The 14,071-nt window shown below is 49.3% G+C and overlaps 1 protein-coding gene across 1 annotated transcript; it reads right to left on the bottom strand.

Moving 5' to 3' along the window:
- Window positions 1-5,857: 5,857 nt before the first annotated feature.
- LOC119105527 (tubulointerstitial nephritis antigen-like) lies at window positions 5,858-12,352 on the bottom strand. The gene is made up of 7 exons (XM_037228991.1): window positions 12,347-12,352; window positions 11,804-11,840; window positions 7,942-8,097; window positions 7,480-7,546; window positions 6,887-7,085; window positions 6,186-6,488; window positions 5,858-5,899 (listed from the first exon to the last, which is right to left on the bottom strand). Exons 1-7 carry the CDS (start codon window positions 12,350-12,352, stop codon window positions 5,858-5,860), a joined length of 810 nt encoding a protein of 269 aa, XP_037084886.1.
- Window positions 12,353-14,071: the final 1,719 nt, after the last annotated feature.

Genomic DNA, 14,071 nt, shown 5'->3' with positions numbered 1-14,071 from the left:
CTAAGCGGTTTAAATATTGTAAGAAGTCCCTATGTTTGACATTTTTTCAGCCTAATGGACTCGTTTTAGACTGGTTTGGTATTCGTAAACGCAATTCAGAACCAGACCCGGCTGGATCGACCGAGCTATCTGACTCACCGCATCATCTGCACCGTCACCCTCGGCTACACAATCAACTGTGCCAACTGTGCCACACTCACTGGACCGTTACCTGTCCGCATTTCCTGGGATCTTACGGCGCACTTCCAGGGGACTGCTGCCAGGTGATTTTCCCCAGGTCAGCCCGCGCCACCTTATACAGGCCAATGCCGTCACTGGTGACCGGTCACTATCGCCCTCCACTCCTCCCCCCCCCTTCACCCGCCGCTGGTTTGTTCATGAAGTACCCCACCAGTGAATGAATGGCACCAATGCCCGTGGGGGTCGAAACTGCCTTGATAGAAACATGGAGCAATAGAACCATAATCACGTTAACATTCTAGTCAAAGATTCTACGTTCCAAATCTCGCAGACAGCGTTATCAGTAGTTCAGCGTCGTACACTGCAATCCCTGACTGGGAGCTGGCGGCACTGGAGTGGTTCTCAAAGCGCATCATTTGTACTTGGTTTCAGCTTACGGTCGGGCTGTGCCACGGGTCGATCACCGTGTAGGGGGTTCAGCTTGAGCTGGTGCCGTGTAGGGGGTTCAGCTTGAGCTGGGGCCGTGTAGGGGGTTCGGCTTGAGCTGGTGCCGTGTCGAGGGCTCGGATCGAGCTGGTGCCGTGTAGAGGGTTCGGCTTGAGCTGGTGTCGTGTAGGGGGTTCGGCTTGAGCTGGTGCCGTGTCGAGGGCTCGGATCGAGCTGGTGCCGTGTCGAGGGCTCGGATCGAGCTGGTGCCGTGTAGAGGGTTAAGCTCGAGCTGGTGCCGTGTAGGGAGTTCGGCTTGAGCTGGTGCCGTGTCGAGGGCTCAGATCGAGCTGGTGCCGCGTCGAGGGCTCGGATCGAGCTGGTGCCGTGTCGAGGGCTCGGATCGAGCTGGTGCCGTGTAGAGGGTCAGCTTGAGCTGGTGCCGTGTAGGGAGTTCGGCTTGAGCTGGTGCCGTGTCGAGGGCTCGGATCGAGCTGGTGCCGTGTCGAGGGCTCGGATCGAGCTGGTGCCGTGTCGAGGGCTCGGATCGAGCTGGTGCCGTGTCGAGGGCTCGGATCGAGCTGGTGCCGTGTAGAGGGTTCGGCTTGAGCTGGTGCCGTGTAGGGGGTTCGGCTTGAGCTGGTGCCGTGTCGAGGGCTCGGATCGAGCTGGTGCCGTGTCGAGGGCTCGGATCGAGCTGGTGCCGTGTAGAGGGCTCGGATCGAGCTGGTGCCGTGTCGAGGGCTCGGATCGAGCTGGTGCCGTGTAGAGGGCTCGGATCGAGCTGGTGCCGTGTAGAGGGTTCGGATCGAGCTGGTGCCGTGTAGAGGGCTCGGATCGAGCTGGTGCCGTGTCGAGGGCTCGGATCGAGCTGGTGTCGTGTAGAGGGCTCGGCTTGAGCTGGTGCCGTGTAGAGGGCTCGGATCGAGCTGGTGCCGTGTAGAGGGCTCGGATCGAGCTGGTGCCGTGCCAGACTAACGTGTGAGGACCGCACTGTGGCTTTCCTCGGCTGCATTGGATCAAAGGGCCGCTACAATACCAGAGTTTATTTTAAGGTTGAGGCAGTACCATAGGAACATTTCTAATCTGTTTGTCAGTTTGGCACTGTTGGGCAAAGCAAACAATCAGTGTTTACGACCAGCACTGTATGCCAGTATTGTAGCACTGCGTATGACTGAACATCACTTTAATCGTCCATCTATTACGTCATTACTTTGTACAACTGCCAACCCTCCGCCTCCCCTGGCTTCGCACTGGTTACGCTGGACGGAACCCCCTGGTTACGCTAGGCGGAATCCCCCGGCCCCTAGTTACGGTATATTAAATGTTCCGATGTCGTATGTATTAAATGCATTGTATTATGCTGCATCATGTTTCGTTGCATGATTTCACATGCATTAAATGCCCTGGTGATCTGCCAATTACAATTGTTTATGCCTGGCGGCTAAGATGAAATCGGCATAAAAACAAAAACGTGCAAGCTGCCCGCGCAATACGTATTGAACACCGGGCTGCCTTCTTACCAGCAACAAGTGGACTATTAATGGTAGGTGCGCATATTCACGAGCCGATCAGGTGGAATTCAATGGCAAGGAGGAGCATGTGCTTTGCGAGCTCACTTCAAACAAAGTCGTTAAAATTCAGTCGGCGTGGTAGTGAATACGCCTACTAAAGAGCACAGGTACTAGGAAGGAGGATGAGCCCCCGCATTACTTTTCACCTGCGCCTATGCGGCGGCCGGCTGGCGTCCTACGCTGAGCACTGATGTTGATTGTTTTTTACAGGGTGAAGTAGCGGCGCTATGGGGAACTGTAATTAATACAGAAAGCCCGTCTTTATTATGCGGCACCGATGTCGCCGCGGAAAACCGAACAAGTGGCAACGGACGCCAAAACACAGCGAGCCATGAACCAGGCTCACAAAGAGGCGCGGGTCGCCCATTTTTTTAGGCCCCTTTTTCCCTTGTCCCTTTGCTGTCTCTTGACCCTTCGCTCCTTTGTTTGAACGTGATGCACAAACAAACTAATCTCAGAGCTAGAGTTAATGCAATTGTTGAAGCGCACTGCCAGTTTTATGAAACACACATAAATTCAACAGTTATTCAACAGTTATATAGTCAACGTTGTTAAACAACGGACTCGCCACGCTCACCACACACTTGCACCACCGGCGGCGGCATAACCACGGAGTGTAAGGCCGTGTAAGATCAAAATGCATTGTAATGTCTGCCGCGTACATCATCGTACAGCCGCTAAATTTTATGCAACAAGCTCGCTGGTGACGTACATCTACTAACAAGTCACGTACGCTACTGACAATTGTTTTTCTTATCGGAACGAAGACAGCCCGACGTCCCTGCCGCCTTATGGCAGATAAGTTTCGCGTGTACATGTTCACCTCTCAGGCTGTTGGATTTTGATGGTTTGCCGCACGGGTTTACAAAGCACAGTATCATGTTCGACATAAAGGTCTACGAAGCCGGCTCGCTGGTCACGTGCACCTCCCGGTGACGGATTTTGCGTTATCTGTACGAATATTTTGATGCTCCGGTTGCCCGCAAAACGCCCGGCACCTAGCGGCCCAGCGCGCATTAAAATCTCAGCACCAGTGACGTCACGCTAACGTCGGGAGAAGGTGAAGCGAAAATCACCGGGATGTTTCACCTCTCTTACGCGGCCTTGCTTCCGCCATGTGAACGCAATATATTGACGGCCATCCAGCGTGGTGAGACGGCCTTAAGCGTCTCGCCACTTCAAATTGGTATAATGGAACACACTTCACATACTCGGAAGTCGGTGCTCAATCACATTCACACTCTACAAAACCAGATACATTTTAAGGGGAAGAAAATAAAAGTAAAAGACTAAAGAAATTTACTCGAATGCTCTTTAAATGATAGGTAATGCTTGGCTGAAGGTTAATATTTCTCTCTGGAATGTTCCACTTAGTCATTTCAATGGTGTACCTACATACCCCTTAACCGCCCTTCATTCGCTATGAGTTCTCATTCTGCCATCCGAAAATAAAGCCAGTACGCGACATTACACGAAGAACGTCATTTGATGCAAGGAATGCAAGCCACACGACCAGAACACTCCGACGTTTAGAATGAATGCTTTGAGATCATGCTTAATTCTTTTCGTTGTTTTGAAACATAACGCAAAGCTAACTGATAATTACGAATTATTCATCACGCGCAGCTGTTGCCACGCCGAGTTCTAACGGTGAGATGCATTGAGGCTAGAGTGAACGATACGGATGCATTCTAGATAGCTATCTACCCCTTCTTTAATGTTATGCAGAACTACGCAGTCCCGACCTGGTTGGACTAAAAGTGAACTCTCCGTTTCAACCTAACTCGAAATTTCTGTGTGTGACCAAAAAATGCAATTGTCAATACTGTCTGCCAGCCAAGTCCAAGCAAATGGAAAAGAGTCTGACAGTTGTCATGACAACACAGAAAAAGAGATACAGCAGCAAGCCTGGTGCGACGGCAAACCCCACATGCCGATGCAATTCCTAGAAATGAGCTATAAAAGTCTGCTTGCGTCGCAGTGTATTGGAGGTCAGAATCCCGGTAGTTCCTCCTGCATCTGCCCGTGGCAACGCGCCCAGATTTCGTCGCATGCACTGCAGTGCGCTGGTATTTTTCCTACCATATGACAAATATGTTTAAGCAAGCAGTGTCAAAACTGCAGATAGGGTGTGGCCGGGGCACCGGGCGAGAGGCGAAGCTACAAAATTGCTGCATTGTGTTTTACCGACGTTTGAAAACCTGAGAGAAAGCCATTACAAGCGACTCACAGCCGTGGCAGGACGTCAATGAGTGGATCACTGTGGAACGGGCACAGACGGGAACTCTCCGCAAGGGACAAATGCAGTCCCAGGAAAAGGGTACATTCCACAAGACCGGCAATCTGTCAGGCGTAGCGGTGTGTTCAAAAACAAGAGCCAGATCCGAGAGGCGTCAAATGGACTGAAATGCTGTCTCCCCAGTACCCTAATGCCACTCGCTAAACGGTGCACCAACCCTCGTGACGTAGCCGTCCATAACAAACATGCTTGTTTCAATAGTAAACAAAACCAAACGAGACCGTAATAATCATGTGGTGTGTTGACGTTTGGCTAGGACAAGACGGGATAACCAACAAGGTATTGCGCGCGTGATCCATCTATGTACAGGGAGCGGGAGAAATAATGTTAACGTCGCGTTTTGCCAGGCATGTAATGTGGTGGTTGCGTGCGTGAAACTGAGGGGCGAATTTGGTGGAAAGCTGCGGAACGTGAACCACGGTTTTAAAATACGGAAGCATGCATGCAATGCAATCGCCAACTGCACTAAACCCAATTTGGTTGACTCGGTACCTCACGTCTCGATCCGTTTCTTCACGAAGAATCCTTCAAAGGAGGGTGTATATTTCTGTATAAATGTTTTCAAACACTGATTCAGGTCATCGCGTCCAGAGATGTTTGTCAGTGATCTGACATCAGCAACCGGTCTCCGCGCTAGCTGTTAGAATCAGTGTTTAGGCCGTGAGCAGGTTGTTATGCTCAGTGCGTGGCAACTGACACAAGCATTAACAGAGCGGTGAATGACTAACCGACGTGAACACCGGGCTTCACCAGGGGGTTCAGGCCGTTTCAGGGGCCGTCACCTGAGCAGTTTCAGCTAGCTCGACTTCTCCGCCCAGTGACTGACAGACCTTTGCCATGCAAGTCCATGCTCCTTGGCATTTACGATTAAAGTTAAAAAGGTCGCTAAAATGTACCCATTCCCATATCAAGTTGTTCACGCTTTTTTCAAACCACTTCATCCCCGAGTGTTTGCCACCCCCTTTCTCTCCCCCTCCAGGTAATCTGCTTGTGGGGTAGCGTGCGCGTGCGCGATTGGGAACACAGCGCGCCTGAGATCGTGACACCTGAGTTTAAAAAAACACACGCGTTACGTGACTATTTCTCTGGGTCCATCACGACGGCGCTGCGAGAGTTGCATCTCTGATAGCCGTACAACAGCTTCAAGCGTCGATGGCGAATCACAAGATCTTGAAGTCGATGACGAATAGAAATGTCTTTACGTCGGCACATCAGACGGTGAAGCACGCATGTTGCGTCTGCCCGTCATGACGCGGCACCTGCCACACGGCATCTGCCATGGTACGAAACCTGTCCTACGGCATCTGTCACCTGTCACACGGCACCCGTCACGGCACGGCACCTGCCACACGGAATTTGTCATGGTACGACACCTGCCCTACGGCACGCCTGTCCTGCGGCACTTGTCACGGCACGGCACCTGTCACACGGCATCTGTCACGGCACGGAACCTGTCACACGGCATCTGTCACGGCACGGCACATGCGCTACAGCACTTGTCACGGCACGGCACCTGTCACATGGCATCTGTCACGGCACGGAACCTGTCACACGGCATCTGTCACGGCACGGCACATGTGCTGCAGCACTTGTCACGGCACGGCACCTGTCACATGGCATCTGTCACGGCACGGCACCTGTCACATGGCTCTGTCACGGCACGGCACCTGTCACATGGCATCTGTCACGGCACGCCTGTCACTGACCCGAATCGGCGTAAGTAGTTCCAGGCGCGGTCGAGGTTGCCGCCCAGACAGCCGTCGTCGCGCACGTAGCCGCAGTCGATGACGTTCTGTTCGCTGAAGTCGAGCCGCCGACGGCCCGGAATTCTGGATGGCCAGCCGGTCTGCGGCCGTGGTGGCCGTGGAGAAGGCCCACGAGGCGCCGCACCAGCCCTGGTCCTCCACCGGCCCGATCAGGCCTCGCCACTCGCGCTTCGTGCGGGCATCGAACGAGCGCGGCAACAGGCTCGGGTCGAACACCTTCGTGATGGGGTACATCTGGTTGATCTGCGACAGGAAAAGGAGACAGCTGAAGCTGAACACCCAGTGTATGCATTATATGCGCCGTCGATATTTGCAGAAAGACAATGCGTGCGTAGAACGCATAAATTATAAACAAGCAGATGTGCGGTATCTACAGCAAGCAGCGGGATGGATGGGTTGCCATTAAGACAGGCTTGTAGCATTAAGCACAATAGTACTGCGATAGGGATATCTGGGACCCACAGCTTAATATCTGCTCCGAGGAACACGCGTCCCAAATTGATAAATTAACCAGTCATTAGTACATTTTGCACAATATGGATGAACGATTACGGGTTTAAAGACATTCTCCTGAAGACATATGACAGACCGGCATTCTCCCGCGGACGGAAGTGGAGAAACGTCAGCACCCGGCCACTCACCATGTCGTGGGGGTAACGGGTACCGAGCAGATACTGGAGGCCGCTGTTGAGCTTCTTTCCCCAAAACTGAGAGTAGTTGCTGGCCCTCCAGCCGTAGGCGTCCTGGCTGTTGATGTCGCCGATCAGCTCCGGCTGCACTAGGCACTTGCTGGTGTCGCACATCAGCTCGGCGAGCGTGTCGCTGACCTTCACGCACTTGCTGCGCGCAGCACATTTAGCAGCACGTTAGAAACACGGCAGGAATGTAAGGAATGCACGAATCTTTCGCTGGGTACAAGGGTCCTATAGGTGTTCTAAAATTTGGACCCAAGCATGTTTACAAATATGTTAACCAACGGTCGTTGCTCTGGTTTTACAAGCTGCCATGTTTTCATCAAAGATCATCATTCGGGGCCCACTGACGATTTGCCGGCACCTTTCCAATGATGCGAAAACAGTCATCAGTTTTGGGCGCGCTAATGAAAATTATTTATGCTCTATCTATAAACTAATTGTTTATGCTCGTTCCCACTCATTACTGCTAGATTTGAGCGCGTGTATTCCTGGATGTTGCTTAGGGAGACATGACAGGCTAAGATTATTCGTGAACTCACCAAATATTGCAGTTCTCTTCAACGCTCTGTTCGGGCAGAAGTTTTCTTCCTCTGTGATTGCATCCAGCTAAAAAGGGACGCGATAGCGTACTGTTAAGCGATAGGAAAAGGTAATTTAACCTCTTCGCCCCTAATTAACCCCTTCTTTGTTTCGACACCGTGCGCTTTAAAACAACGTCCCAATGGTCAAAATGTCACCACCCAAAATATAACCTGCGATGAGGCAATCTAACGGTTCTCATATAAAAAGCATGCGTCATCAGTCTGTAGCATGCTACAGAAGAGGAAGGAATGCACATCAGTTTACCAATAAAATAATAAAAAACGCCGCCTCAGCGGTCGGCACACAATTGGTGACCTCAGTTGGCAAGGACAGTGCCATTGCCTGTCTTCATGACGGTGGAAGCCGCAGCCAAGCGTACCAGGGCAGGCCTCAGAATCCGTCCCAGTGACGTCACGTACCGATCACGGGATCGGGTCCCTTCTCGCCCAGGCAGTAGGAGAAGTAATCTGGACAACAGTCGCCAGAGGCGCCACGGTCGCAGAATTCATCGCAGTAGCAGAGGGTGTCCAGGATTGGACTGCTGCAGTCGTCCAGTCGGTCCGGACAGCAGTTCCCTGCAAGGCACGATGCAAGGTACACAGGTCACCACATCAGGGGTCAGAGTCTCCTCTGTGATCGCCGGGTCTCAGCTTTAATCAGGTTAATGCCACCGCGTAGGTTTAAAGGTGCTGATGTCAAGTTCGACGCATTGGCGATCAGGGTCGTCAGACCAGAACTCTGCCACGTCACAAAGGTCACAAGATCGGAGGTGTGCATATGTCAAGGTTACCAAGTCAAAGGTGCATGGCTCATGGACACCACTCGTCAGAACAAAGGTGATAATGCCTTACACAAAAGTTTTATTGGTCAAGGACACCGGGCCAAAGTGATGACGTTGAAAATGTGAATACTCTAGCGCCAATCACTGACCATGCGCCATACAGCGTTCTACGTCAGGCGCATGCATTCACGCATGAACTGATATTGCGACAAGGCGAGTGTCGCACCAACATACCAACTTCAAAGTTCATGTGACGCAACTACGATGCCTAAAACCAACCAACTCGGCCAAGTTTATGTAGTCCGCCGATCATCACGAATTCAGGTGGGGATGAACTCAATGCAAATTAAATGGTACAAGTGGCAGAGAGCGAATGATGCTACAATTTTTGACTCGAAAAATTCTGAATTGTTGATAAAGGACACTGAATTATCCTGAAATGCCCCATCGCAACGTTCAGAAAGCTCTGTTCACAATCGCCGTGCCTGAATTATCATCAGTCTGAGACCCCTTAACAAGAAGACGTATCTGACAGGCTCAAGTCCTGGGACTTTTCAAATTTTACGAGGTCTTAACGAGGCCCGTCAATTCTGTTTCTGCATGTTTTTAAGATCTCAAGACGTCTTGGCCGTTTCAAAAACTTGGTATATTTCGCATAGCTAAGGCAGAAGTATTAGTCTCATTCCTCGGAGGAAAACCAGGAGAATGGCGATATAGTTGGGCTGATATTTCGGCAACATGCCTTTAAAGAAACAATAGCAAAAAGTGAATTCAAAATTGCCTACCGATCATTCTACTCGATTTTTCAGGTTTTTTAAACAGCAAGCCACAGTTTTTATACAGGACACCAACATTCAGGGGATTAAACAAAGAGCGATTACCAACCATTACCACGCGATACAGTGCCTATCTAACAATTAGAATGTACGAACATACGTGTACATGCAAACGAATTCAAGCAAATAGGTATCACTCCTCACGCTTCATCGATATATTTCGGATCATGTCTCGTGGTCTTCGACCGTCCCAGGCCCCTCGACATTTTGCAGCCTCCCATGGCTTATGTGGGTTGATTGATTGACGCCAATGAACCTCTTTCCCGCGCAGATATATTTTTGCTGCTTCCAACCTCGCAGCGACCTTTTATGTGCGCTATATCGTGTGGTACGATAACGCACACAAAACAGACAATTTTTGTCAGCCACTGCCACCTCGAAAATTGCTAGTTGGATTTCTACCGGAAAACGGCAAGCGATTCGTCATAACGTGGTCTTAATGCACTTGAAAATATTTGTTTAAACTCTTTCAGACACGTCTATCAGAGGCGCACCCAGCATATAAAAACAGGAAACGGAGAAGTCTGTGATGTTAAAGGGGAAGAACATCGTTCGACCAATGAACGTGCCGAATGTGCACGGACAGCGCAAGTCGTGTGATAAGGAGCTCGACATAACCACAATGCGATGCTCAAACTGCACTCATTGATATCTCACACTGTTGTACAACCCTCTTTTTTTATGCATGTGCCACGGAACTAGCTGTAAACTACCTATCTTGTAACCCGGCCGCCTCTGGGATCGGGAGAATCATGGAGCACCAGATGTTCAGTGGTTCGAGGCAGTGCACGGAGAGGCACAGTTAAATGTTCCACCTTAGCTTGGGATTTTAGCTGACATGACCAGTTTGGAGACCATGAGTGCATTTTACATTCCTGCCTTCTTAAGACTGAAAACCCTCTGGTTTCTGAGCTTGTCGCCTGCGAACTTGTGTAGACTTTTCAAGGTCACACAGACATGCACGACAACATACAGGCGTCACGCTAATACTGCAACTCATTGGCCATGTGGTGCTCAAGGTCAGAAAAAACAAGATCTGTCCGTCTCTGACATTCATCGGCACGATATCTAGCATCCACAGAGTACCATTGACCCTTAACCAGTTCACTGCATTCCGAGTTTCGAACGCGGCTCACGGGTTGCGCTATACAATAGCACCATAACCAATATGTGAATGCAAGTGAACATTTCAGATATCACTGACCAATCTGCACGAACACCACGATAGAGGGCCAAAGCGGAGCAATATATTTGGTTCAACAAACACCTACAGCGCCACCACGGCCACCTCTCGGGAGATGTAAGTACCACAAGTGAGTCAGTGCACCGGCTGCAGTGATAATTCTAACACGGCCAGTCTGGCAACAACATTACGTCATGCAGACGTTTCATGACGTAATCAGTTACTGATGTATTAAGCAGCACACTTACGACGTAGTGAACTTTTGTGGTCTGAACAGTCTTTAACACTAACAACAACAAAACACAAATAAAAGTGAGCTCATTTCCTCATCTAAGTGCTTTCCTCAGTACTTTTAAATGTGGAACAACTCCTTTGAGAGCCCTGCAATCAGCACTAAACTCCGAGGTGGCAATGGGACGCAAATAGCCAGCGGCGAAGCGGCACTGTTTCAGGCCCGAGTGTTGAACACCAGGGGGACGTACTGAAATGCAGCAGCGGGCTCAGAACAGGGATTATCTGCATACAAGGTATAGGAGGCACTGTTGCCATTTTTGGAAAGATTGGTAATCCGGCGTGGTCATTTAGGACCAAGTGAAACGTCAATTTTTTAAAACTTTTCTGAACGATTTCAGCTACTGTACCCTAAACAAGTAGCGTAGACACCAAGACAGTTCGCATACCTTGTTAGAAAAGAACAGGAATATGTGATATTTACCCCAAATTGATGTGATGGGGAAGGGCAAGAGATTCATACGTTGCGTTATAAACGCATAAATACATGTAAATGGTGAATGTAATTTTCACGAAAGCAAATTCATGCATCCATGTACAAAACCATGTAATTTTACATACCATGTAAAATTACATGGTATGCGTCTCTGACACAAAATACAGTTACTAACGTTCTGGGGAGACATCGGTTCTTGGACGGAAGTTATACATATATATGTATATGTATATATATATATATATATATATATATATATATATATATATCCGAATGGGCTGAGCGAGCTCCCCCTCCCCATTTTCCAAGGTGATCCCGCTCTCCCGTTAAGGTTGCTGCCTGCCACACCAAAATGCAAAACAATTATTCGTACCTGGTAATACGTCCGTCGTGTCGTATATCATGAGCTTTTACAAACCAATTGCAGCGAATATATTTTATTGTCAGCCCTCAGGACCCAAAGCTACTCTCCAACAGATCGCGCGACTTGCCAAGGAAATCATGCCTAAGAAATGCTTAACACGCTTGCTTAAACCATGCTTGAATATGCTCAACCGTTTGGATTGGCATGTAGCCCAGTAAACCGGAATTTACTTTGGAACGAGGACACAAACATCAACAGTGTGGTACGGAGCCCACAGCTAGTTTTCACACGTTTGTTATGAACTGAGATCCACCGGTAAGGTCGCCAGGCGAAGTGCAGCGCTGTTTGGAGTGCTCACTTCGCAAGCGAAGTGCTGTTTGGAGTGCTCACCTGGCTGCGTCCCTCTCAGCCTCTCGCAGTATGGCCTCTGCGCAGGTCACTGTAGTCGGGCCGATAAGGGGCCTGGCCGAGAGTTGACCCGATGGCCAGGGTCAGTACCAAAAGGTACATCATGACTAGCTGTGTCCTGAAAAGGAAAACCATGAATGATTATCCGAATTCTCGGCAGGATCAGGAATCGCCCGTATCCAAAAAGCAGATATTTGCATTCTTGAAAATGAGGCAAAGACATGGTTTTTTTAATAACTGAACGTGCAGGGTCCAAAGAACTGATATGTGACTGAGTTGCGAACGCATTCGGAGCGTGGGAAACGAGCGATGCTGATAACACATATACACATGTCTTCATATTGCGTTGATTTAGACTCTTCTTTTTGTCATACGTCAACGGGTCATGGCCCCAGAGATCATAAAACTATGCCTTAGTCACCCAAAACTTCCGGACGTTTGCTGTTAAGTGCATGCATCGTCACATTTCCACCAATTAATTGCGTACGTTTCTCGTTTCGCTTCTGTTGGGGCTGGAGTGCTCACCATCATTCTGTTGGGTTTGGAATGCACATGATGAAAAGCAGTTACCATATAGGTAAATGTATATACATATATATATATAATATATGTCGTATAGAATATCTAGGTCGTATGTTATGAGAATGTTTGTATGTGGGTGTGAGAGCGCTCGTTGTTTTAAATGATGTTCTACAAGAACGGTGTAGCCCACCCAACGCCAAAAACGTCAAGATCCGTCCCCGCATGCATCCTCCAAGCTTGGAGCAGTGCGCAAAAGCAGGCTGGAGTTCTTCCGCTATTATCGAGGTAAAATTGAATAGCACGATTGCCAGCAACGGCACATTTGCGCGGTCGTGCGGTTCATAATCTGAAAATGCATTTTTGTCACAAGTAGAAGTTGTATCAAAGAAGTGACGCCTTTTTGTGTTGTTGGGGTAGGCCGCCTTGCACATCATGAAAAGCGGTTACCATGACTATTGCCGGGCATAAAGTAGAAATCATGCCAGAAATACAAGATCAGGAAGACCACGTAAATACTGGGTGCAGCAGTGACTACGTCACGTCATGCAGATGCTGATGTAAGAAATATCTGCCTTCTTGTGGTGCTTTTCCACAAATGCATAGATATCAAACACCGTTAAATTAGAACAACTAAAATGTGCCCGGTAGGAACGGCAACACGACTAAGTCAAACCCATATGTGCAGGTGTCTCAGGCCTACGTTACCGTAAAATGTTCGATAGTGACTCAGTGCAGATGTCAGGTGATAAAGGGTGTGGTTCATTTAAGAGAATCATTAGTTTTATCGGATGCTATTTGACTTAATCAGTATGACTTATCAGTAGAGAGAGACACTGAACAATGGGGTCGAACTTTTGACGGCAGTCTTCAGTGCTCATTGATTAATTCAGACCTTTGTCTTAGTCATTTAAGTCGAACCATCAGGCCATTTCTGGCGTAGCATGTGTTCGAGTTGCATAAATGAGGCAAGGGTCCCAAGGTCCGTACGATGCAGGGACCCAAAGGTTTGTGCGTATGCATGCGTTCGAAGGTCAGCACGATGTAGGGGTCCAAGGTCCATACAATGCATGTGTTTCAAGGTCAGTACATTGCTGGGTCTGAAGGTCCATACGATGCATGGGTTCCAAGGTCAGTACGCGGCAGGGGTCCCAAGGTCCGTGCGATGCGTACATTAAAAGGCCCGGGCGATGCATGTGTCATTAAGTTCCAGCGGATGCATGGGTCCCAAGATCTAGGACGATGTATGAATGGCTACGAGTCCTGCTGTACTCGTTATCTGTCCCAAAATCCGAGCTGGACAAATTCTTGGTAAATTATGATTCTGACCTAAAATCGGATAGCTGGAGCCGGAACAAGTCTGGTCAAGTGACGGTTGTATCACATAGTTTGCAAGCTCTGCTGCCGATCGGAAGTCTCAGGTCAGCGGTAGTTTTCAAAAAATCCCGCCTATTGTAACCTACACTTTAACCAGCTTTACTGTCCTGCATGCGCTGAGCGTTACAATAGTTGTGACAATGCGAGAAACACGCATGCAGCGACTCATATTGGCCAGGTGTAAAATTCCGTTCATTCGCGGTCGGTGGGCCGAACATCCTGACGTCCACAACCTCCTGACAGATCTCCAGAGAGGCAAGACATGAAGCCGGGATAAGGACACCCAGGCCTGCCTGTTTTCCCTTTGCTCGTTCACAGTTTGCCGGGGACCTCCTTTACGACTGTCTTTTGTAG

This window comes from Pollicipes pollicipes, unplaced genomic scaffold (genome assembly GCF_011947565.3).
Source record: "Pollicipes pollicipes isolate AB1234 unplaced genomic scaffold, Ppol_2.1 Scaffold_6138;HRSCAF=7277_pilon_pilon_pilon, whole genome shotgun sequence".
NCBI classification, from domain to species: domain Eukaryota; kingdom Metazoa; phylum Arthropoda; class Thecostraca; order Pollicipedomorpha; family Pollicipedidae; genus Pollicipes; species Pollicipes pollicipes.
Note: the sequence above shows the minus strand (reverse complement) of the source record. Positions and strands in the feature narration are given on the sequence as shown.